The 25,132-nt window shown below is 39.8% G+C and overlaps 4 protein-coding genes across 5 annotated transcripts in view; 2 read left to right on the plus strand and 2 right to left on the minus strand.

Annotated features, from left to right (window-relative positions):
• The window catches only part of LOC105462585 (CD151 antigen-like), a 107,750-nt gene extending 97,702 nt beyond the window's left edge, over nt 1–10,048 (plus strand). Inside the window, exons 5-7 of the mRNA XM_011709292.1 lie at nt 3,766–3,939; nt 7,490–7,651; nt 8,323–10,048. Coding sequence (XP_011707594.1) covers nt 3,766–3,939; nt 7,490–7,651; nt 8,323–8,469 — 483 coding nt within the window. The 3' untranslated portion in view covers nt 8,470–10,048. The remainder of the gene's footprint in view (nt 1–3,765; nt 3,940–7,489; nt 7,652–8,322) is intronic.
• Nucleotides 10,049–10,527: 479 nt separating this feature from the next.
• On the minus strand, nt 10,528–14,183 carry LOC105462595. Its single transcript, XM_011709300.1, has 6 exons — nt 13,521–14,183; nt 12,786–13,122; nt 11,901–12,235; nt 11,496–11,614; nt 11,210–11,387; nt 10,528–11,111 (listed from the first exon to the last, which is right to left on the minus strand). Exons 1-6 carry the CDS (start codon nt 13,719–13,721, stop codon nt 10,932–10,934), a joined length of 1,350 nt encoding a protein of 449 aa, XP_011707602.1. The 5' UTR covers nt 13,722–14,183; the 3' UTR covers nt 10,528–10,931.
• Nucleotides 14,184–14,733: 550 nt separating this feature from the next.
• Nucleotides 14,734–18,387, minus strand: LOC105462600 (zinc transporter 9). 2 transcript variants are annotated; one of them, XM_011709313.1, is made up of 12 exons: nt 18,299–18,387; nt 18,113–18,160; nt 17,415–17,935; nt 17,114–17,303; nt 16,957–17,039; nt 16,488–16,611; nt 16,275–16,413; nt 15,869–16,192; nt 15,571–15,783; nt 15,359–15,493; nt 15,160–15,273; nt 14,734–15,027 (listed from the first exon to the last, which is right to left on the minus strand). In XM_011709313.1, exons 3-12 carry the CDS (start codon nt 17,893–17,895, stop codon nt 14,983–14,985), a joined length of 1,848 nt encoding a protein of 615 aa, XP_011707615.1. In that variant the 5' UTR covers nt 17,896–17,935; nt 18,113–18,160; nt 18,299–18,387; the 3' UTR covers nt 14,734–14,982. The 2 variants fall into 2 exon arrangements, with proteins under 2 accessions (XP_011707615.1, XP_011707607.1); XM_011709305.1 differs by lacking the exon at nt 18,299–18,387 and having other exon boundaries at nt 18,113–18,292.
• A 9-nt stretch (nt 18,388–18,396) lies between these two features.
• Nucleotides 18,397–24,318, plus strand: LOC105462612 (protein YIPF1). Its single transcript, XM_011709323.1, has 4 exons — nt 18,397–18,689; nt 18,787–19,172; nt 19,260–19,440; nt 19,732–24,318. The coding sequence occupies exons 1-4, from the start codon at nt 18,491–18,493 to the stop codon at nt 19,941–19,943; spliced, it is 978 nt and encodes a 325-aa protein (XP_011707625.1). The 5' UTR covers nt 18,397–18,490; the 3' UTR covers nt 19,944–24,318.
• The last annotated feature ends 814 nt before the right edge of the window (nt 24,319–25,132 follow it).

Here is a 25,132-nt window from a genome sequence, read left to right on the forward strand (position 1 = left end):
TTCATGCTCGGAAGATTAAAAACATTAACTAAATTTATTGCAAGTTTCAGCATTCGCTGCGATTCTAAAATACTGCGAGCATTATGTACTAAGGAAAGAGGAAGCTAATATTTCCTGGCTGCGATTTAGGAAAGATTTATATTTTACAAAGTAACGTAAAAATTATTTTTTTTTGTTTTCACTTTTTTCCATCTACATTACGCTTTTTCATTATGAAGTTTTTTAAATAGACTCATCTACTGTATTATAGTTGCATAATACTGGTTCGTAGAATTTTCATGATGTTAAGCATTAAATATAATATTACTTAGAGCGCGTATATTTAATGAAATTCCACACTTTATGCACACTCACACACACTTTAGATCATATGCTCTGCCATACGCGCTTTACACGTTGGCCACTTCTCTTTTTCCCATGGATTGTTGTGTCCAGGCTTGCGCTTCGAGTTTCGATTCGTGTTTCAACAAACTTTACTTGATAGTCGAGGTTACACGTTTTCTCCGGCGGTGCCCCCGTTAGCCTCCGACAAAAGCGTCGGTCTCTAACTATTATTCGAGAACGTAGCGCGTTCAACCCGTCTCCCGGTCAAAATCATGTAGATGTATGTGTGTGCATGCGTGTGTGTTTATTTTATTATATATATACATATATACATACATATATATATATATATATATATATATATATGAAGCTATTACATATAGTAGAAAAGCAATTGGTGCGTTTGATCTATCGTCTCTCCCCTTCACTGTCAGCCTCCACACCAATCGCAAACTGTCGATTGCCATTCCTGCCCTCTCCGCGCCGTTTCCGCCATAACGTATATATACATCCCGGGCGATTTATTGACTTAGGTACTAATATGTACTTAGGTACATGTTAGGTACCGAGACCTACGGCAAACGCGTCGCAGCCTCTCGATGTTGCCTCCCGACGCACTTTCCGAGTTCCGAGTAACAGGCTGACGCGAAGGAAGCGGAAGCTTTGCGCGATCCGTGCAATGCTCATCTCTGCCTCTCGTTCTCCCCCCTCCCCTTCCCTCCCTCCCTCCTCTTGTGTGTATGTGTGTGCGCTCCGACTTAATGACTGAAACGGATACTGACTAACGACTACAAGGATGAAAGTCGGCGCGGAACGCTCGTCTCGCGTTCGCCCGCCTTACTCGTCGCGAGCAATCTGATATCACGAATTATCATGCGTTATTGCGTCGCATGTCGGCAAACTCCGTCGACGTCTTTACTTATATTCGCATCTCGGCTCCGCGTGCGTTTTACGCGGAAGACCGATCGATCATCGCCGTCTTACCGACTATCTCGGCCGCTCTAATTTCTCGCGTATGCGTTTGACTTGAACGCTTCCCCTGCCCTCCCCCCCCCCTCCGATTTAATTGAAAGGAAACTGAAAGAGCACGTTGTTAATCAGCTTTAAGGTCGAGGTAAGCACGATTTTCCAATACTCGTGGTATATACGCTGGTCTAGTCTTGGTTACAATTGAAGAGTTTATCTTCAATTTATTTTATTTTACGTTCCATAACTTTTTCAGGAAAATTTCGTAACGCGTAAATTAGTTGTCTTTTTTATATGAGTTTAGAATTGTTTTAGAACAATTTTTCAATATATAGATTGAAATATTTCACGATACAACCGAGGCATATAAAAGATTCGTCTTAAAAGATATATTCGTCAATATGAATACATCCTCTTAAAAGGTTTAAATCATGAATTTCTCAGCTCCCATCAATCTTCCAGCTACTGCCACATAATTCGCTATTTTTGTCACTATGTGCATTATATGTTTTTTTTTTATGGATTTAGAATTGCTTTAAAACAATTTCTTTACAACGTACAAAATGTGAAATATTTTAAGAAATACGATACAACCGAGGCTGTAACAGTAAAAGATTCGTCAATATGGATACATCTTCTTAAAAGGTTTAAATCGTGAATTCCATCGTGTAGCTCCCATTAATCTTTTAATTTCTGCGATATCATTTATTACTTTTGTCACCATGTGGATTATTTGCATTATTTGTTTTTTTAATATAAGTTTAAAATTGCTTCAGATATACCGAATATTTCGACTATCGATTTAATTGTATGGATTGTGAAATATTTTACGAAAAATTATACAACCGGGGCATGTCTTAAAAGATTTGTCAATATGAATACATTCTCTTAAAAGGTTTAAATCATAAATTTCTCAGCAAGCTTCCATCAATCTTTCTGCGACAGCATTTAGCATTTTCCTCACTACGTGCATTAGATCAGGAATACTAAACGCGTCTACGCGAGAGCATCGTTTACTTGCGCGATACAGCTTAATTCCCGAGCGTAGCCGAAAATCGATCACAAATTAGCTGCCAATGCGGCTCCCTCCGCTCTCCTCGCCACATGCACTTCCTCCTCTCCGCATGTATCAGCCAATATTTCATCCATCTAATGCACACTCTGCGCTCTCTCTCTCTCTCTCTCTCTCTCTCTCTCTCTCTCTCTCTCTGTCTCTCGCGATTCGACTAAGTTTCCGTTAGAAGCTAAGCGCGACGCCGCAATGCACAAACCACCCCGGAACGGAACGGAACGGAATTAATAACAGTAGAATTATTAAATAAGAAAAAGTTGCCTCTCTCCTATGTTTCCTTGGTGTACACGCTAGCTTCTCTCCGCATGGGTCCGCAAAATCTTGCGAAAGTACGAACGAGCGATAGTTAGTCACCGCGACTTGAATATTCATAGGTAAGGGGGATTGCCGAGGGACGCCCGCGCCGCGTCGCGCCGCGCCGCGCCGTGTGCGCGCTCCGTCCCTCGACGAGGGTTTATATTCATGAAAAGTCTGAAAAGCTTCGGTGGACATTACGCAATTTTAATACGTCGCCCTAGCTTCTACAAGAGAGATAGAAGGAGAGAGAGAGAGAGAGAGAGAGGACGGTGACTCCGAAAGAGCGAGGCGAATCTCCATGCACTACGGCGGCTTTGCTCCGTAAATCCGTATTACAAATTACGCGAAAGCACAGTATTAAACCTCGCTCGTTTTGGAATCTGCACTCTCTTTCTCTCTCTCTCTGCATTAGTATTTTATTTTTGTGTTTTAAATTTTATACATATATACGCCGAATATGCCATTTTTTCGCGGAACGTACATTTTTTGATAGGGGAGCCGCGTTTGTATCAGAGGTATTCGGTATTTCGGAAATCGGGCGAATCGATGATTTGGCGTGAAAAAGCTATGGGGAGAGAACAACAACGCGAAAAATAAATACCGTTATGTAACGCGGTGAAGCTCCTCTGTGAAAATATGACGGTAGAGCTGACAGATTCAATCTCGGGCTTTATCGCGTTTGTAAGGAGTGCGCACGTTAGAAATCGTTTTCCTCTCGCACTACGTCATTTCGAAGAATTATTTTTGGACATAAAGCGAGAGCGCGCATTCACTCGGAGAGATAAGCCGGGTTCTTTTTTTTTCTTTCATCATTAAAAGCCGTTCTACCTTCCTTCTTTCTTTTTTTCTTTTGCTTTTTTCGACCGATAGAATTTATTCGACAGCTTTTATCGGAATTTCCATTCAGTTAGACGGAGAGAGGCGTTCGTTGCGCGCGCGCACGCTCACTCTCATTCGTCATTCCTTTCATTAGCCATGATAAAGACGTTAAACGCCGGAGTTGTAGCCGCGTAGTAATTGCGGGAAGACGGCTGTCCCGGTATGTTGTTTTAACCGGACCCCATCTCTAATCTCTCTCGTTCTCGTCTTTCTTCTGTCCGACACAGTACGTCTTCGTGGTGATGGCGGTGCTCGTCCTGGAGGCCGGGGTCGGCGCGTTGGCGCGCCTCTACGAGGAGCAGGTTGGCCCCGAATTGAAGATGAATCTGAACCGCACCTTCCTCGAGAACTATTCTGTGCGATCCCGGGAGACCGCGGCCATCGACCAGATGCAGAGAGAGGTAAGAATCGAGTCTCCCTCCCTCCGTCCCGTATCTGCCGAGACATTTCTTATCCGCGTTTCTCAAACCGGGCCCGTGTATACGCCGCCGCGTTCGCGCTCGAAGAGTCAAACAATTGCGAACGAAATAGGACGTGCCAACCGGTATTCGCGCGATATCGCGAATACCGGTGGCACATTCTGGTCTCTCTCTCCTCGATATCAATTTTCCTCCCCTTCGTTGTCATTTTTATTCCCGTTGCATCTCTGCAGCTATAACGCGAACCCCTCCCCATTCCCCGCCCCAAGTAACGTTTTCGATGGTGCTTCACCGTTGCGGTGTTACCCAGAAATACGCAATATGATACCGAGGCGTCGAGTGTTTGCTGAAAACGTTTCGTATGGCTTGTCAATACGTAACACGATCGTCGTAGTGTGCAAATAGAGAGGACGTTCCCGAATCCGTCCGAGCGATTCTACTAATCAGTAGATATAACACGGCGAGCCAATTCGCACGAACGAGAGTTTCCCATGGCAGAAATATCTGATCCCTTCGATTAATTTAATTTAATTCGAATCGGTGTTCGTCATTGTTTTTTTCTTTTCTTTTTACGGTACGATGAGCGGCTCGTGCTTTTACACGGCATTTCCTTGATTGGAAGTAAGCCACACCCGCGTCATCTCGGGAGTTGTTCGACGTTAATTTACGAATGCAGTCGAAATGGCTCGGCAGCAGCAACGGCGGCGACGGCGGCGGCGGCTTTTGTGTGCCCGCGATATCACGCGGCAGGCGGACTTTTATTTATGTCCTCCGCCGACGATGGCACTCTCTTACGAGGACCTTACAATAGTAAATCATCGTTATCGCGTCGCGGAACAGTTTCCGCCCATTCGCTATAAATCGATTAGTGCCAGCAGCGAGCGGCTCGGCGGCTGGAAAAACTTCGCGGTTTCGTCTCATACTTTCTCGCGAGAGACGCGGCGCGAAGCGACGACGACGACGTCTTCCTTCCGAATGCGCTCGCGCGGCGTTTTCGCCGCGGGGCGGGGAGGATCCGAACGAAGATTTACCGTTGCCGGATCGAAGTTGTTCGTAATCGTAGGATTAAGTCCTGTGCTCGTTATATTTGCAGGATTATAAAATCGACGCGCGGGGATTATGCCGACCGCGTGCAATATTGCCCCCTCGTTTCAAAGGGACGGCTACCCCCGTCCTCCGTGTAGGAAATTAATCGCATGCGCGCGCTGTCTAGATCCACTTTATGCCGAGTGTACAGCAGCATCTTGATTTGGATCGGACTTGTAAGCGCGCCCTCGCGCACACGTGATGCGATTTACGGTGCCGATAATGGCGCGGCTGGCGAAGCTAAGTCGCTCCCGCTGCACCCATTGCCCCTGATAAATCGAGCCTCGCAATTTCAACCCTTCCGTCGGATCCCATTGGCCGCGCGACCGGAGGATTTTCGTTTCCATTTCTTCGCGCGGTGCACGCGACGGCGTTAACCCCTCGCATGCTCCTCTCCGTCCCCGCTTTCCTCCCGCCCGCCCGCCGAAATTGGCAAAACCGTCGGGCACATGCGGGAAATTCAGGATCCGCATTTTATTTATACACAGAGGATCTACGTGTATACAAGCATTTCATTCCGTTCGGGAAATCGAGTTTTACCGCGACAACCGCTCGGGAATTTTTAAGGCGACTCCGCGGAACGGAAATAAGTGTCTCGCATATACATGCATCTATATTTGGTGAACGCGCACGCGAAAATCATTTTGATACATCTCCCATGGAATATTCACTTAAAAATTTATTGATCTCCGCGCGTATTTCTCCATGCGTTTCTCTCTGTGCTCCCTTTAATTTGGATTTTATCTCATCATCGAGGGCAAAATCGAACGATTCTCTTATTTACGAAATCACGTTGTTACATGTTAAGCGAGCAAACCCGACACATTTTCTTGTTTGAATAAAGTACGCGCATCCTTCACGCGGTTTTTACGCAGTAACTTTTAGAACGAGATTTAGTACGTCGCACCTGATGTATGTACGTAAATGAATACACGTCTACGCGTCCAAATGCATTTTCGTGCCCTTTTTCCGAAGAAGAGGTTTCTTCTTTTCGAGCGTTGCGGGATCGAAAGAACCATCCGAGGCATCCATTCCAGAGGAGGGTAAACGGTCTCCGGAGGGTAAATAATTGGCCGCGGTCGTAAATGGTTGCAGCAAATGCTGCGAGTTCATCAAATATCTCTCTTCGATGTTTGTTTCTTATTCTCTCAATTTACTTGGTAAAACGAAATTTTTTTAAAAAAGGAGAGTTATTACAGCATTGGCCAAGCGTAAAACGCTCCTCACAAATTGACGTAAACTGTATTCTATATCTGGCCAAAAATAAATTAAAAACCAGTTAGTAAAATAAAATTCTTATTAAAAATAAGAAAACTAACGTTTAATTTTATAATATACAATTTTAATATTTTGCTGGTCCTCGTTTGGCTTTTATGATCGTCTTTTCCAAGAAAATGCAATAAATTAAAGGTACTTACTTATTGCATTATTGACTATGTATTTATATTTCGAAAATTATATCAAGATTTGTGTTGCAAAACATGGCTATTTAATAGAGAGATGAGGAAACGTCTCACGCTATCTCTTCTGTAGATATAGTCTAGCCTCCAGATTAGTCTAGTGCCTCCAAGACGACACAACCGGGACGGCCGAATTATGTGTGTTCAGGAAGGAAGGCAAAATTCGTTGACCGTAACGCCTGTGCACGTGTAAAGGATCCGTAGAAGTGTTTATCGCGACTAATGGTTCCGGCGCGCGATGAATCCCGCGGGATTACGTGCCCGCATTAAAGTTACCATTTAACTTGCTGCCGCCGCCGGAACACGTTTCTCACCTCCATTAATCTGCTCCCCCCTCTCCTCTCCTTCCCCTCTCGGCCCTCCCATCCCTCCTCTGTGACCCTCCACGCTCTCAATGACTCCGCGATGCGCCCCGGCGTATAACGCGTCCCGCTATCGTTATTATCGTACGCGGCTATTATCGTTGCTATCGCCGCTATCATCACGCGTTCTCCCCTTCCTGCCTTATATATATATCGCGTATACTTTATTGCGCACGTCGTAAACGGAACTGGAGAATAAGAAAGATGGGCCCGTGTCGTTACAAAACACAGCAAACTCTTAATGCAGTTTAAAAGCTCGTTACTTTCTTCTTTGGTACGTGATTTTTATAAAAAGTTTTATTTGTCATCGACACGTCGTCAAAAAAATACGCAGGTGTTATATACTTCATTATCGGAAGTATCGTATTTTTTAATGCATTCTTCTATGAAGATTTAATTCAATTTAATTTATAATTCAATTCGATTTAATTTAATTTAAAGTTACAAAATTTTTAATTATTGAACTCCCCTTTTTCCCCTTTTTCGCGGAGTAATTAAAAATTTCTTCAATAAAAACGGCTGAGAGGGAAAATTTACATAACGGAAGCGTAGCGCGAAAACTATTCGTCCCTGCTTTCTCCCTCCCAATATTATCGTGAGAGACATTATTATTGAAATTTGCAGTTCAAATGCTGCGGTGCCTTGAGATTCGAGGACTGGCTCGTGAGCGAGTGGCATAAGGACGAGGAGGTCCTCAAGAATGGCAGCGTCGTACCTGACAGCTGCTGCAAGACGCCAACGCTACTTTGCGGGAAAAGGGATCATCCCTCCAATATTCAGTACACGGTATGTCTGCCGCGGTTTCAAACTCCTCCTGCTTTCTCCTGCTGATTATCAGACGCGACATTAGCCTGTATTGAATGCCGTCCAATTTATTTTTTTTTTTTAGAAAGAAAGTTGTGAATCTCTCCCTAAAATATAATATTATTGTAAGATATTAAAAATAAAAAATTGTATTTTTACAATTTGCGAATTTGTATTTTTAACTTTACAATATCTGGCCATATTCTTGGACGCAGGGATTTTTTGATAAAAAGGGCCATTTTTATTTTTACATATCTAAAGTATAAGTAAGTCTCTTTCGTTTGTATGCCATGCTTTTAAACAATGAATTTGACACACGTCAAAAATTTTTAATGATCTCAGACTAATCTCGTCTCTGAGATCGCGCGCTACAGAAAAACAACTATGAAGAGAGAAGTAGGAATAGCAAATAAGCATGGCAAACACGATTTTAATTTCTAAACTCATCACAAATTCTAGACAGCACTCAGTGATAGTTAGATCACAATATAATTATAATATATAAATCTAATCCCCCCCTCAATAAATTGTCAAAAAATATGATGCGTATAATATAATATAGTAAGGGACTGTAATTTTTTGGAACAAATAAGCTTCCGTCCTATTAGCGAGAGAGTAGTTTTTAATATAACACCGGATCTCTATCATTTCAGGGCTGCATTTATAAGTTCCTGGAGACGACGAAGGACCACCTGATAATTCTGGGCGCCGTCGGACTCGGTCTGTCGGTCCTCGAGCTCTTCGGCATTGTTCTCGGCTCTTGCCTTTATATAAAGCTCAGGCACGACTTTGATGACTGAGAATTGCTTCAATGCCCCGAGGGCAACAACAACGGCCAGTCGTGGTGCAGATACATGCAGAACAATCCGGAGACCGTTTGATCGTCGGAGTAGGGGCGGGAGGACGCGCGATTACAGCCGCGGGATCGTACGGATGAAAGGGAACCGTCCACGACCGCGGGCCCTCGTTCGCCGCTCCCTCCTCCCCCCCTACGCGCTCAGAAAGGTATCAACAAGTGAAAACGGTGTGGCAACGATAAAGAAACCGAAGACGCCGTCTTCGTCGCTCGTTGCCTCTCGCTTCCCGCGGACTTTGCGCGAATTACGGACAATCGAAGAGGGAAGCGAAAGTTCAAAGGTAAAAACAAGGTAAATTGTAGAAAAAGAAAGAGAATCGACCCGACGTCTCGGAGTCGCGGTCTGAAGGCGCAAAGGCGCGCCTCTGATCGTTGAATACTTGCGCAACGGAGTTGGATTTAAGACCGCGTCGTTATCCGCATTGCCGGCGATATTAAATAGATCCTTACGAAGACGGGTGCCATTACGAGATTTCAAAGAAATGAGAAAAATCGGAAATGCGCGGTATCACGAAGATTGCTTCTCTCGAAATCGATCGGCTTCGTTCGTGCCTTCGTAATGATTTATCTCGCAATGGGGCTCTACGCCGCGTCTTCGTTGTATGTATATTCGTCTCGGAATTTCCACGAGCGGCAAAAATGCCGACGGGTTTTAAATCCGGCTTTAGTGCCTTCTCAAAGTTCTTGCGTTCCCACGCGAGAGATTACAAAGAACGAATGAGCCACACTTTTGATAAACGCACGAACGCGCGTGGGCGCGCATTCGCGGTATAACGCAGGACCAGTATAATTATCCCGAGTATGTATCTCCCTCGCGATCGGCGCGGGCCGATCGGCTGGCGCGACTCCACGACTAGCCGAAAACCTTTGTAGTTGTCTCGCTGTCAATATGACGTTTGAATATTTTCTGTGGTATTTTCTCCCGAACAAAAAAGAGAAAAAAAAACGAGGATCCTTTTTTATAGCGCATCGTCAGCTCGTTGACGTTAATCATACGTAGCTCTACTAATCTCCGCCGCCTCAAAAACGGAGCGCGGCGTTAATATTTTACAAAATATCGGCGATATATCTCGCACGAGCGCGCGAAGGCGCTGTTCGACTCCACTCGATACTGCCACTTGCAAATTTGCACAATTTTCAATCGCGATCCGGAGCACCGATTGCATCGTTGTAAGAGCCATGACAAAAAAAAACCGAAACTCTCGCGCGTCGAGGGAGAAGCCACGCGACTGCGTCTTCTCCAGCGTAACCAAAAAAAAAAGAAGAAAAAGGATCTGATCGAGTCGAGTTAATGTCAATTTTCACTGCGATCGGATCATCGAGTTTTAGCTTGCGTCTCTATTTTTTTTCTCTTGGCTCGCGTTGACGGATAAATAATCGAAAGATGCCGTGAACACGATGACGGGATCGATCTGTGTATCCGTGCAGCGAAGACAAGGCGAAAATCGACTTGAAACTAGAACTATAAGTAAACAGTGCCTTGATGATATTGTTAAGCACAGAGATATTTTAGAGTACACACGTAAAAAAAAAAAGAGAGAGAAAGGAGAGAAAAAAAAGACGTCGAGGCGGTGTAAATTGTTAAAGAGGAACCATCGAGAGAGAATGGAAAGGAGAGACTTTAGCGTGTAACAAATTTCACACACATACACAAGCAGCATGTATATATCCGTTGCTTCGCAAATGAGTACAAGCCTTTGCACATTATTTATGATAAACGCTTTCGTCCGCGTAAAAAAAAGAAGAACGAGAGCGCGCCGCTCGAATCGGCAATTGTAAGCTATATCTACATACAGAAATTTTCTCGCCGGCCTACGCGCCGACGACAGGTTCCCCCCCGTTCTCTGCCCTATCGTGTATCCCCGCGCGCGTTACGAATTTTGATACGCAATTTATTTCGCGATCACGACGCGACGGCCGCGATCGTTGGCGATCGAAATCTTGCAATTGCGGATTCCACCGACGTTCTCGCGCGCTCAAGAAAGTCCAAAACATATTTTACTACTGTACCAGGCGCGTCATACGTTATTTTAATCGTAATATTATTGTCCTCTCTTTGCTATTATGTATACATATATTATCGACTATAGCGTCTAGGCGGACTTTATATATATTGTACATATCAAACGCTATTCTGTTACAAATAAATGTTTAAATCGTACCTTTAATGTTATTTAAATCCTTCTCCTTTGGAGTGTTGGCTGAACACATTCTTTGTACCCGGAATCGAGGCTCGAGTCGACGGGCATCGGTAAGTATTCAGAAAAGGGAACAATTATTCTCTAGAATATTTCTGTTTTTCAAGTACTTAATAACATTCACAATCAGTCTGCTCTTCTGCGCGATCGCGCGGAAGAGCTTCACGTGCGTTTGTCTCGTTCGACAGTGAAAGTCATTCCTCGAATGTCATCTCGGGGATTCCGCGTCGCTCGCGTATTGCACCATCGCTTCGAGGTGCGTCAATAGCATGTTGTCCCGCGTTCCAAGAGCGACGAACAGCCAGGCGAAGACCGCGAGCAAATCTTTCGATATCGTTACCTTCTGCCAGCCGTTCAGTTCCTCGAGGAAAGTTTCCTGCATCGTATTCTGAAAAGTCGATCGTACATATAAGAAACGCAAATAAAGAGTGTATCCCTCTCACGCATGTGTATCCCCTCGCTGGCGGTACGTCACGACGTACTTACGTTTGACCACGTTTCATTGATGCCACGATAATGTATTAAAGCTAACTGATCGTCCACCTTCGACGACGCATGGTGGAGTCCAAACGTTATCAGATAAAGCGGAATGGCGATCGCGGTTTTCGCGTGATCCGTGTAAATCTCGCGCAAGTGATCCGTATCGAGCCGCGCCAGATCGAATCTAGAACCGTCAATATCTTCCCTGAAGTTAACGATATTTAAACGCGAAATGTTATTAATATTAATGTTATGTATATCGAATCTCTTCCTTTTTAAACGTCAAACGTACTTATCGAAGATGGAGATGATACAGAGAGCGACTAAGAAGGAGAATATATTTGCATATATTTCGGAGAAAATTGAGTAATTCGACATGAATTCCATTGAAGTGTTAAAAAAGACATGAATCTGCAATCATAAATCAGATGATATTCTTTTTTTTTTTAATTGGTGTTATAAAATCTGTATTAGATCAAGAAATAGAAATTTTTCAGAGGAAAATTGAAAGGTTCCCTGGAAAATTGCACATCCAATATTTTTTAAATTTCACCACAGATTTCTCCACGTATTTAGCCAATGCACAAGCAACATTTTTTCCATTAAAATTTCCATCGTTTCATAAACACATTTCATAAAAATGATGATTGCAATGTTTTTCCAAGGGGCTCTCCAATTGAGGAAAAAAAATGTATACCATTATGAAATGCAGAAATGCCATCCCGCCCAAGAGACCCTGATAAACGAGACCTGTACACTTCCAAAATTTCTGCGCCGTGATTGCCACCTTTATAAGCGTGTAGGTCCGAGTCTCTGCGGAATCGCAGCCACCTCTACCTTTTGTTGCACGTGTCATATCATTTCCCAAAGCACGTCCCGATCCGCCAATTTTCACGGCGCTAAAGCCGCTTCTGCCTTGAATATAAATTGTGTCCGTAGTCAATTCCGGAAGCGGCATAGGTTCCTCGTATTTTGTACGCGCATTTTCTTGAGCCTTCTTCAGAATCTCGGTAATGGGCACCTCGTCGTCCGCTTGCGTTGGAAAATTATTAATTTTACGTTATAGATTTTACCTTCGCTCCTCGCAAACGTTAAACGTTTTCTCTAACGTGAATGCATGACCTTTTATAATGCATTAAAAATCAATTTTTGTAAAAATTTTATATACAATATATTGTTGCATAAATTCCGTCAAAATTGTGTGCCATTCAGTATAATACATTTCAATAGAGATTTCTTATAAACATACATTGTTAAAATGTTCTCATAAAATAAACATATTGCAATTTATTTACATATATATTTTGATACATTCTGTTTGCATATTCTCGATAAATGGAATAGCCCACTTGTTTTATTTAAAAAAAAAATTGTCAAGAGATGAAGAAGCCAGCCTTTATCGCGAAATAATTTATTCCTCTTCAACTGAATACTCTCAACTGCTTTAAAATTTAAATTCGCGATTAATCAATCGGGATATTTTAAGTAGATTGCAATGGAGAAGGATCTTCGGACGAATTCTTATCAATTTTTTGAGTTTGCCTATTCTTTAACGAGGACGTAAAGGATATTCTTTCTTTACCTCGGGAAACGTTCCTATTCCTTTTTCGTGATTTATCAGTGAGGCTATCTTCCCTGTCACTGTAGCGTCTCGCGGAAGATCCGGTATCTGTTCGATCGTGATCGTGATCCGCCGTGCGAGGTCGCGTCCCAAATTTTCGTCTTTCAGTCCGTTTACTGCGTTTCCTCCTTCTCCCGAGAGAACCCGACGCGATTCTTTTCTCGTTTGCGTGAACGTCGGAATAACGCGCCTTTCCGCGAGACGAGTATGACTCGATTTTGCGTGACTTATTATTGCCCTTAGCATCCGGTGACTCGGTCTCCGTGTCTTCGGTGTTATCTTGCCTCCGAGAAAAACCCTAAGATGTTGAATGATAAGCTCAATGATAATGTAACTTTTTATTTAAATATAATTACCTGGTGCTTCTCAATTTGAAATAATAAATAAGTTGGCAAATAAAATGCCAAGTATTTATCAAGTCAATTATTAATTAGGTCAATACGTCATACGATATTGCCCTGCTGTGTACTTCGACAGATGAATAAAACACATAACAACGCCAATCATTCATTCATTTTTAATTGAATATTAATTATATATAAATTTGCACGACTGCAAAACGGTTGCAATTTGTAATTCATGATTACATGTCTAATTAAATAATTACCAATTTTAATTAAAATTATCAATCGCGCTAATTACAAACGCTTGAAACTACTTTCGATTTTAATTTTCGCCCCAGTAAACAATACTGACTGTTTTGATTTCCCGGCCGTAGGGTCGGCTCAAATCTTCCGAGCTGGTCCAGCGCTTCTGTGACGGCGTGCTACCGCGTTTCACGTAGCTGTCGTTTTCCAAACCGCGAACGGAAGCTTCATCCTCGCTGTCATTTCGCTGAAGCTGTTCACCGATCGCTGTAGATCTTCGCTCACGAGAGGCCCGACTTCCGCGTGACATTTTAGGATGCTCCGTAACATCAATCGTTCAGCTGTCCTCCAGTCGATTCGCGACCATCTCGCGATTAATTTCAAATGCATACGCAAGTCCATACGAATTTTTTTTTTTTAAGTATCTGTACAACGCAAAACTATTGGCTACTGCAAGACTTCCCTTCAAGTGTGTTTAACAGTTCAACTTCGCAGTTGGTCACCGCAGAACCGACTGTCGTCCAGCCGTCCAGGTCCATTAAAGTATCGAGGTGTCCATAGTAACGCTTTGTTGTGATTACAAAGCTCATAGCGACCAGTTTAGTTAGTTTTAACTCATTCAAAGCGAATCAAGCGAGATATAGAGTGAGAATTTATATTTTAAGATACGAAGCGATTTAATAGCCATTTCTTGATTAAAACAACTAAAATTATTTCGTGACAAACGAAATAATTACTCTCATGATATGTACTTCGGCAATTTAAAATATTAAAGCAACAATGTGCACTTGTTTTTTTTTTAATATACTTTTTTCAAATCGATATCAATTTATCGAAAATGTTATTGTAATTATTATTAAATATTAAATTATTGATATATTAAGTTATCAAATAATTCAAATTCTTTTTGTGTTCTTATTCTTCACGCGTTCCCGATAATTTCAAAATGTGTTGCGTAAAGTCGAAATAATAAAAGATATTGGAATGCAAATATTTAACTGATCGAGTTTTAAGAGATAATGAACATTTTTGTAGATTGATATATCTAGATTGGCTATGCCATATGTATTCTTTAATCAATATTGCGATTGGCAATGTAAACACAGCTATGTGCTGCAAAACGTAAAAATATAAAACAATTTTTTAGATGTTATTTGTTGTTGCACAGTAAAGGATTCTTCATCTATCGAATTTCTCTAAAACAAATTCTATTCCCTATTCCATTTATCGAGAATGTATATATATGTAACAAAATATATATATACTGTATGTATATAAATTGCAATATTTTTATTTTACGAGACAGAACATTTTTATCATTATATGTTTAAGAAATTTCTATTGATTTATTATACTGAATGGTGTGTAGTAATTTCCACAAGATTTGTACAACATACATAAAATCTTTACAAAAATTGATTTTTGATCTAGTACTAAATACTAAATAAAATACAGGTTATATCCTATAACAAAAGCATCATTGCCTATTAAAATAATTTCTTATTCTTCATTAAAATAATTTACATCTAGTTTTATTTCGATTTAACTTAAGAAATTATATTAATAAGTTTTCATAGAATTTCTAGATCACAATGCCGTATTTCTGGATGATTTTTCTGAAAGTAAGAAAAATGAACATATCATTAATAATATTAAATTACTATAGATTTATATATTTACATGAAATATTACTTATATAACACTAATTATATATTTCATATATTATTATATAAAACGTACTCATTTACCTTTAATTTTAATTCTATTCTGTCGATTTCTCCGCCAAGCATGTCTACGATATTTTCGCCGTGTTTCAATAAAAACGCCTCTAACTCATCAATATTTTGCATACTTTTCACTTCCTACAATAACGATTCGATGTTTATTTATATACTACACACAATAAAGACAAAGATAAATTTCTTTCAAGAAATGTAAAATCTATACCTCCAACATTGCAATAAGATCGTGCTTATCTAAATAAGATCTTGTAAGTTCGCGTCCATCAAAATCCAGTTCGGCTTTATACCTCACTAAATTATTACCCATGTCAATGCCTTTCACGTCATGAATTGCACGGACCTGATATCATAAAAATTTTAAACTTTAAAAAGCAACATACAATACTACATAGCGATTGATTTTAAGATCGGTGTTACCATTATATCTGCCTCTAATTCAGCATTAATTTTATCGAGATTCTCTTGCGATATACTCCTTCCTATGAGTGCAGCAACGTTCGAGTAAATTATAAAAGACGCCACTCCACCGAGCAGACCACCAACCAGAAGCGAACCGATAGCGTCGAACATTGGATTTTCTAAATATGAGGTCAAGCCCATACATCCAGCTGCAACAATGACTCCAATCACCTGACGATATAAAGATCTCTCTGAATAAGATGCTAAGATATTTGAAAAAAAAAAAAAAAAAAAGAATAAAAAAATAATGACTTACAGCTGCAAAGTCTTCCATGAGCACGACATTTACAGACGGATCCTGTCCATCCAGAACAAACTGTTTCAAACTTTCTTTCTTTTCCTCTGCGCTTTTCTTTATGGAGTGTAATGCTATCATTAAGGTCGCCCCTTCGGACAGCAAGGACCCACCCAGGACAAAGTACGCCCAAAATAGAGAATCTAATGGCGCGGGAAAAAGAAGACCGTGAATTCCGTGATAGATGGAAAGACCCGTGCCGACGCAAAAGATTCCCACGCCCGATATCAATGAGGAAACGTACTTCATGTTCGTGTAACCGTACGGATGGTCAGGATTGGGATGCTGTAATTTGTACAAAACACAAATAAAGCTTGGAAGAGATTCCTTAAAAAAAAATTATTTGCATTAATTATTTTGCGTTTACCTGCACCGATTTATGAATGCCGTACGCTAGAATCAGTTGGTTAAAAGTATCCGCCGCAGAATGCACACATTCGGAAAACATACTGTGCGAGCCAGTGTACAACCAGGCGATCAACTTGCACACAAAATTACTAGCGTTTCTAAAGGAAAGGAAGAAATTAATTGAGGATAAATAGCTACACGATTGCGTGATACGCGTAAATTCAGTACGTACATAGCGATTGCAGTCAATACTACTTTGCCAGATCTTCCAAAAAGACCTTCTTTCTGAATGATTTCCGTCTTGCTGCCGATCTCCCGTCTATAGTCCCTCAATCTCCGTTTGACCGTAAAAACATCTGCGACGAAAAGCTTGTGTCTCAATCTTTGTACAAATTGATTTTATTCCACTAAGAGAATATACGAAAAGCTTATGTTTCAATCTTTGTGCCAATTAATTTTATTTTATTAAGAGAATATACGAAAAGCTTGTGTCTCAATCTTTGTATCAATTAATTTTATTCTGCTAAGAAAATATTCCTATCAAATTATATATCAAGATATATGTGAATGAACCTGTAAAATGGACAATCTTTGAGCACAGATATTCTTTGTCCTGAGAAGACATTCCTCTTTTACAGAAACAACCACTTTCGTGTCAAACAAGTAGATAAAATCACACGTGTGAGAATATGCATATTTACTTTGCTGATAGATCTTCCGCTCAACTTCCTTCTTCAAAAGTTCCTTTAACAAAGCCTCTCTAGAACCCCAGACTTCTAAGGCTCTACAAAAAGGCAGAACTTTAAAATATTCAAAGTTTCACACGCAAATAGAAATTCATTAAGTCGATTCTCTTACTTAGCCTCAACGTCTTTCCTCCAATACACCGTGATAGGCGGTTCAAATTCATACGGGGAACGTCTTTTTGTTTTGGGCAAAGTCTCCAGATCAGAAGGCTTCAATAAAAAGTCTGCCATAGCCCTTACGGGTGTAATAAAGTTACGTTCCAAAGAGGATGTCGATCTGTCAACTCTAACCTGCTTTTTTGCTACAAATCAGATTTATATTTTGAATTTAAGCCAAAATATTTATCGTTTTTCATTGTCCTCAATACAATAATTATAAGTTATTAATTATTATTTAATAGCTATTGTTATACCTTTTTTCGAGACAACATCATCTTTCGATGGTTCTTTAGATTCCACAGACTTTTCAATGAGCTTCTCCCTTTTCCCCGCTTGTCCCTTTCTCTCCTCCTTTTCCGATATAACTGGTTCAATGTCTAACACTCTCTCTTTCAATTTACCTAGCTTCTCCTCATTCAATTCTATTATTCTCTGCTGAACCTCCTCAACTAGTTTCGCATCAGACTTATCCTTATTAGACTTCGCATCGTTAGATGAAAATCTTGTCGCGTAAGTCCACCTGTATTCGCCGTGCCTGCCTACCTTTCTGTTAGCAAAAACCTTTTGGGAATTCGAAAACGTATGCACCTTGTGTCGCGTACCATACTTGGGCACTACTAAAATACTGGCGTGTCTCCTAACTAATCCAATTTGGAATATACACAATTGATCGGCACGATAACGACATGTTACGTTTCGAATAAAGTTCACCAAATTATGGGGCCGATGTAACATCCTTGTTTTCTCCCCTTTCTTCAAGCATACATCACTTAACCTATAAAGAAATGAATCGAAATATTGTCATTATAAAAAGATTCTTGATGGTCGTAAAATAATAAAGCAGAATAATGTTATCTTCGGAAATTGTTGAATCAACAATATAACAGAAAGATGTATACGATAATGTATTTGCATGTACAAATGAGAATGTTTATTACGTCAAAATATTCACCTTTTCCTTCTCAAGATCACTCACTACAGTAAATGCATTGTTAAACAGCTGCAAGATAATAAATTATCATTGTGAACAGACTAATTACAATTAATATGTTCTAAATCTAACGACAGAATGATAAACTGTCAATAATTATATTCGTCTCATGGACCGGACAGTGGACATGAAAAACGAAATACATACCGTTGCCGTAAGACATGACATCGTGGATATCGCTACGTAGTTCGTATTCATTTTCTCAGTTGGCGTTAGTGCGCCTGGAAGACTTAATTAAGTTATAGGAAGAGGCCGGCGTGGCGCCGCTCTCGTGCTCTTCCCTTATATACATGGGCATCTGTCAAACGGGAAATAAGGGAAAACATTGCACTCTGAATCATGGACGGTGGTCAATCAAAGGACACGGATGCGCAGTTTATATCCTTCCACGATTTCCCATCGATGAGCCATGCCGGCAACTCCGAGGGACAGCTGGCCAGCGGGGCCTCCGCTCATCAGCCCTTCAATAACCTCCCAAATGACTCGATGGGTATCGGTATTATAGAGGATTTACAAGGAATGCCCGATAAAACCGAAGGTCTGTTAATCGGTCTGGTTCTCGGAGAATCTCTGTTTTATGTTATATCGATAGGCAAGTGTTATTGCGATATAAACGGGAGCGTGTCGTTTCTCAGGTACCACCCAGCACAACTTCTGGACGATCGAGTATTATCAAAAGTTCTTCAACGTCAATACGAACGACGTGTTGGAGAGGCTGAAGCGGTCCATGATACCGCACGGTAGCGACAATTATCTCATAACGCACATAAGGCCAAATCCAGATTTGTACGGGCCCTTCTGGGTGTGTGTCACCCTGGTGTTCGCTATCGCGATCAGCGAGAACATAACGAACTATTTGCAGACCGCTAGCTCCATCAAGTATCACTGGAGATACGACTTCCATGTCGTGTCGTACGCGGCCACTTTTATATTTTTATATGCGTGGCTTCTACCGTTGGCTCTGTGGGGCGCGTTAAAATGGACCAACAGTTCGAGGAATACCGAAGAGGAATTGATTGAGGTTCGCTATTGAATATGTATTTTTTTGCTTTAATCTTTAATGTCCAATGTTAATCACTCATGTAAATCTTTGTTTTTTTTTTTCTAGTCTTATGCCATCCCAGGACTCTTAGAACTTTTGTGTCTATACGGATATTCCTTAAGCATTTATATCCCAGTAGCTTTTCTGTGGGTAATTCAAATTGGCTGGTTGCAGTGGAGTCTAGTCTTACTAGTGACGTTTTTATCTGGAGGAGTTTTACTACGTTCATTGTTACCAGTAATTGCAGGTAAGATAATATCACATAAGGCCTGTTCTTTGTGGCTGAACTAGTTTACACTTGTATTTAAAATGAAAGATATATATATATATATATATATATTTGAAGTTTGGCGAAAGCAAGAAGGAAAATTTTAGTACAGCGATAAAGAACAAGCCTATACTGTGTCTTTAAAATGTGTGTCATACTGTGTGTTAAAATGTATAGAAAATGCATGAAAGACAACTTAAGTCAGACAAGTTGAAACTATCAAGTGGAAACATCAAGTAAAATAATTGAATTTGATAATTGATTTTTCAGGGAGACATAGGATTATATACGTTATTGTAATTTTGGGTATGCATCTGCTGTTGGCAGCTGGTTTTATGCTACATTTCTTTCACGTGTCATCTAAGAGCACTGTGTCAGCGAACATGGTTGAATTGGTAGCATCCTCCACGCAGGCCAGTGTATTACATAAGATAGCACAAAGTAACAGTTCCGCCGTACCAGTACCGTCGACGGCATCTTGAAATATTTAAATGTGGATCTGATAAGAAATTATCTCCGAGGCTATCGAGAAACTTTGTCTCATTCATATATGTATATCGAATTTTATTGAAAATGCCCTCCCGGATTTATATATCAATCAAGATATGTACCGCACACGGCGCTAATCGTGTAGAAATAATAATTTATACTATAACTGTAAACTATAAGGTAAGGAATAAATAGCATAATTAGGCATGCATCTGTATGAAAACAAAACGATTTAATAATCCCGCTCCAGCTACGCGTCTGTGTTTTTCAGAATAATATTATTATATCAAGATGCTTCATTTACGTTTTCGTAAGATCGTTTGCTCAAAATAACTTTAATACATTGTGAACCACATTATATTTTTATTATTTTTTCTCTTTCGCGCTGGTATCTTGCTTATCGTCGGTCAGAGTAAATATCCTCATTTTATGCTTCCAATTCATGCAATGTTTTCTGATTATACGAGAAATCATCAAACGTGTTGAATAATAATTTCTACCACTTACCAATGATAAGAAAATTCCAGCGAACATTGTATGGATGATTGAGATGTGTGTCTATATTAACTCAATCGACATATCAATTATTCGTTTATTTCTATAAGTACTATTCGATACTGACTACTCGATACGCCTTGATGATGAGAAACTGGTTAAACATCATCTAAATCACTTCTATTCGACAATTGGATTTTTTATAAAACACCGGATTCTCTTAGCAACTATCACTCAGAAAAGACTCTACAGGAGTCTGAAAACTATGACGACGATGAGAAGACCAACGACAAATATTGTTCCCGTCAGCGTAACTCAGATCGACCCGCGCAGGGATCCAACGTTATAGATCGGTTTTATATTTTAGCAAAGCAAAAACATATCCTGAAAAATAACTTCTTAAAGGAGGAAGTGTTGGAGCACGTCCTCCGCGAGAGCGCATGTGGTAGTCAATCAGTCGTTTGCTCTTCGATGCATCGTAAACACTCGTCCGAGTTTTTTTTAGAAAAATTGTTAGAAATAGAGTTTACACGAATGTGAATTACCCGACTGTCTCGTTGCTAAATCCTCCTTGAAATTAACGAACTTAACAATCATATCCTGTCGAAGCACGCGACAACTTTTTTTTCTTTTTTTTTTCTTTTCGCGAAGTGAATCACGGGGTGCTCGACAACAAAGGTTGTTACACGGCTTACAGCTCGTGTTTGCAGCTAGCTCAACAATTTTGATCTGAACGTATTTACGAGATATTGCAGTCACAGCTTGCAAATAGGAACGATAATAATTAAGAAGTCTACAACGGTTTAACATCGAGTTGCCGAGTGTTCCGTTCCTTTCTCCTCTGTTCTATTAATTTTGGCATTACACTACCTCCCCTAATTTTCTTATGATCCCCAATAATACACTAGCACGTGCTCGAAATGCATCAGCGAAATAACGCTATCGTTTATTTACAATATAGGCCGTGTTCCGACCTATATACACTGCGAGTATTGAAAATCTATAGTAACGCGACATTCGCCGCTCCGGCGATCCAGCGATCGCGGAACGTGTGTCTTAACGCGTTAATGTATTACACATATACACATATTAAGACGTACCCTGGTTTTTAATCAATTGTTACAATATACGTATATAACATTTGCCTGCAAACAATGTGCTTGTTTTTATACAATATCGTCCCGCTTATACGCGCACAATCCGCAGGTATACAGCGAACCGACGTCGCGTAAAGTGAGTAAGTTCTTTACCAGCAAAAACTATCTATTTACGGATATATATGTTATATATATCCCATCAAACTCCTTTTTCTATTACAGTAATTTCAGATTGATTATTCAGTCGCATATTTAGTTATTAAATACCTACTCTGATTTATATGTATAACAAATGTATTAAACTCAAGACGCGAAACTTCGTAACGAAAAATAGACGACGCATTGCGCTACGTAGGATCTCAATTGACACGCAGTTCTGCATTAAATTTTTAATATAAAGTACAATTTAACGAAACTGCGGAAACTGTACAAATTAATCGTGAATTCATTATTCGTTTCTATAATTTATTCCCAGGTCTTTTAGGGCGTATACTTTTTCAGAAAAACATTTAATTAGCCTTGGTAAAAAAAATTCTCACATCTCACAATATTTTGAAGAATTTTTCATATTTAAAATTCATGAAGAATTCATTAAAAAAATATCTTAAATTTCTTCAGATTTTATAAGTTTTCTTTGGAAATTAAGTATAAGGGGAGATCTTGAAATATTTCAGAATTTACATACATATAAAGAATTTCAAAAAAAACTGCAGAGTTCAATATTTTTGAAGTGTCCAAATTCGTATTAAAAAATCTGAGAAATTTTTTAAAAAATTATAAAATTATAGAGAAATTGTAAAGTTATCAATTTAGATGTAGACATTTTTAAAAATTATGTAAAGAATTCTAGAAAGAAAAATTTTCACCAAGGTATGTTTGAATGGCGAATATATAGATCGACGGAAATAATTTTGCAAAACTTTCATTTTTATGCAAATTTGACACACACGCGTGTCCAAGGCTCGGCAAAACATCTACAGATTTTTACAAAGTTTTCAAAGCGCTGTGAACTTTCTCTGCTATTGCTTCTTGACTGCTGCCGGCTACACATAACATTTCGATTTGTTTATGCTAGTTTTTACGCATACAAAATTTGATAAGGTACAAGATTTGAAAAGGTCTATAGTTAAAAAAAAAATGCGAAATTGAAAAAAAATGCAGTAGTTGGGGAAATATTCAAAGCGAAAAAACTATTTTCTTTTTATTCTTCACCGAAAGTCCAGATATCCTCTGCATCGGGGAATCCAATCTTAATTAATTAAAAGCAAATTACTTCAGAAAAGTGATGTAATCGCGAATAGTATCAACGGTTCAAAAATCATACTTCGTTGAATAAATTTTTGATTTAGGAGACGTAGAAGGCGTTACAGGCGACAATCTCCGTATAATCTAATACAGGACTTAGCCGATACAAAGAGAAAAGTGGATATACATTGTTACATAGATTTCGTATTTTTCGAAGATCTACTGTCTCGTAAAGTCGATATCTGTGTTTTTGTTTTGCCAACACGTTTAATGTGTAGAGTAGAAATCTTACATCCTTACATCCTAAACGATGAAAAACTATGGAGCTTACAAAGAATGTATGTTACAAAGCTTAACATCCTACAGATCGGCCTCCCAAACGCGGTTTATCGTTTATCGCGTAAGTTATTAAATGCCCTACGACTTTATCAAAAATTCACAATCAGTATCATTCTATAGAAATTGAAAATAGGGCAGAAGGAAGGTATCATGGTAGAAAAATTGTGCCGCCTTGAAACCAGTATGAATCTATAATTGTCAAGCATTCCGTTGGAGTCTCGGTACACGGACGCGAGCGAGGATTGAGGGTGCTAAGCCACAGAATCATATTAGTCTAGAGTATCAAGATATTCGTTATTTAACGTCATGCGACACAGCACAGAGAGGTACAGAACGAAGCGAAGTTACGAGAACGCTGAGACACACACAAAGTATCGACTCTCTAATCGCTATGGTCACGTATTTATATCCGCGGCTACTGAATTCGATGCAGTGTCAAAAGGGACGATGCAGTATAAAAAGGGACGATTCGTGTTTCGACGTCTAAAGCAGACTCATCGTCTACCGTATTACAAACGCGAGGCTTCTTCTTTTTGATCGACGTCTCATTTTGATCACTTTCTTTCGGTGAAACGATTTACTTTGATTGCGGACTTAGACGTTATTACATAGAACAGGTACGTAAGAGTCAAAGAGTTTTCTTTTCTTTTACCACCCCTCCTATCTCTCTCCCTCTCCTTCTCGGAAAGCCTTCGTTCCGGAAATCGCTGCGTCGCTACGCTACCCGATTAGCATCCGGGAAAATGTGTTTGTGAGCGGTCGATTTTTCAAGCGCGACACAAGCTGACTTAGGCATATTTTTAATAATTGCTATTTTCAGTTCTTAAAAGTCGCGAATATCAAGATAATTGACGTTTTTACGTTGGAGCAAAAAATAAAAAATTTCGCAATTTTATGCCAAGCTCGAACTCCGACTCACTCCGCTCGGTTCTCTTCGTTGACAAAAAAAAAATGAGCAAAACGACGGCGTTTTTCCATCGTCAAAGAAAGCGCTTCCGTTTCGCGAACACGAAAAGAAAAACTTCGTGCAGAAGAAACACTAAAAAAATAATAAGGTAATGAAATACAGAATGTTTCACTTATTAATTCGACTTGAATCCTACTAACGGAGATTTAGAAGAGTAATCAAATGCGTGATTAAACTCGCGAAAGAAAAAAAAAGTGCTCTACTCGACTCAGCAAAAAAAAAAAACAATAATTCAGCGATTACAGGATATTTCGTTGGCGCAAAGCTGAATATTATCGGTGGAGACGGGAGCTCTTGCATACGCAATCGAGGAAACTTTTAAAGTTCAATTAAAAAAAAATTAAGATAAAAAGATAAGAGAGAGTGCGCTTAACACTACACAACTCAGTTCACAGATTGCCCGCAGGCATCCGCATTTATTTACGAACTAAGACACAGTGACGTCTGTTACCGCTGCGTGTACCCGATCATTGTTAATGGTGGGCATGCAATGTCCTGAAAAAAAATCATAATCGCGAGCATTGAAAACTACGACAATGTCCAAAAAAGAATTATAATCACGACATTTGAGAAGCGTGACAATGTCCCAAAAGCTTAGAAATGGGACGATGTCCTGAAAAATTATAGATCGAAATGAATAAATCGAGAAAATGTCTCTAAATATAAAAAAGAGTAAACAAAGGTAATTAGATAAAGGATATATTAACACATATATTAGATAAAAGATATTGATATATTAATATTAATATATAAAACTAAATAAATAGGTTTAAGTTGAAACTCCGCTTCGCGTGGAAATGGTTGTAAACCCTTCCAAAGCTTTGTTCCATATGGATTTATGACATTATGGGACATTGTCGTACTTTCCGTAGATTTCAGGACGTTACTTTTTCGGGACATTGCATGTCCACTTTGTTAATTAGTCAAATGTATATTTCTTTATTTTTCTTCTCACCCTTCTGCTCGATATACTCATTCTCTCCCTCACTTTCTCTCTCAATCTCTCTCTCACCCTCTCTCTCTCTCTCTCTCTCACGTA

This window comes from Wasmannia auropunctata, unplaced genomic scaffold (genome assembly GCF_000956235.1).
Source record: "Wasmannia auropunctata unplaced genomic scaffold, wasmannia.A_1.0 LD336116.1, whole genome shotgun sequence".
In the NCBI taxonomy this organism is placed as follows: Eukaryota; Metazoa; Arthropoda; class Insecta; order Hymenoptera; family Formicidae; genus Wasmannia; species Wasmannia auropunctata.

Coding starts and splice junctions, on each gene's coding strand:
- LOC105462595 (XM_011709300.1), bottom strand. CDS start 13,721: ATGTCACGCGGAAGTCGGGCCTCTCGTGAGCGAAGATCTACAGCGATC. Junction 12,236..12,785: donor GAATAGGAACGTTTCCCGAG/GTAAAGAAAGAA, acceptor TTCCAACGCAAG/CGGACGACGAGGTGCCCATT. Junction 11,388..11,495: donor ATCATCTCCATCTTCGATAA/GTACGTTTGACG, acceptor TGACGGTTCTAG/ATTCGATCTGGCGCGGCTCG.
- LOC105462600 (XM_011709313.1), bottom strand. CDS start 17,895: ATGTTACATCGGCCCCATAATTTGGTGAACTTTATTCGAAACGTAACA. Junction 16,193..16,274: donor GCATTCATAAATCGGTGCAG/GTAAACGCAAAA, acceptor TACAAATTACAG/CATCCCAATCCTGACCATCC. Junction 15,494..15,570: donor AATTAGAGGCAGATATAATG/GTAACACCGATC, acceptor TTATGATATCAG/GTCCGTGCAATTCATGACGT.
- LOC105462612 (XM_011709323.1), top strand. CDS start 18,491: ATGGACGGTGGTCAATCAAAGGACACGGATGCGCAGTTTATATCCTTC. Junction 19,173..19,259: donor CCGAAGAGGAATTGATTGAG/GTTCGCTATTGA, acceptor TTTTTTTTCTAG/TCTTATGCCATCCCAGGACT. Junction 19,441..19,731: donor ATTGTTACCAGTAATTGCAG/GTAAGATAATAT, acceptor TTGATTTTTCAG/GGAGACATAGGATTATATAC.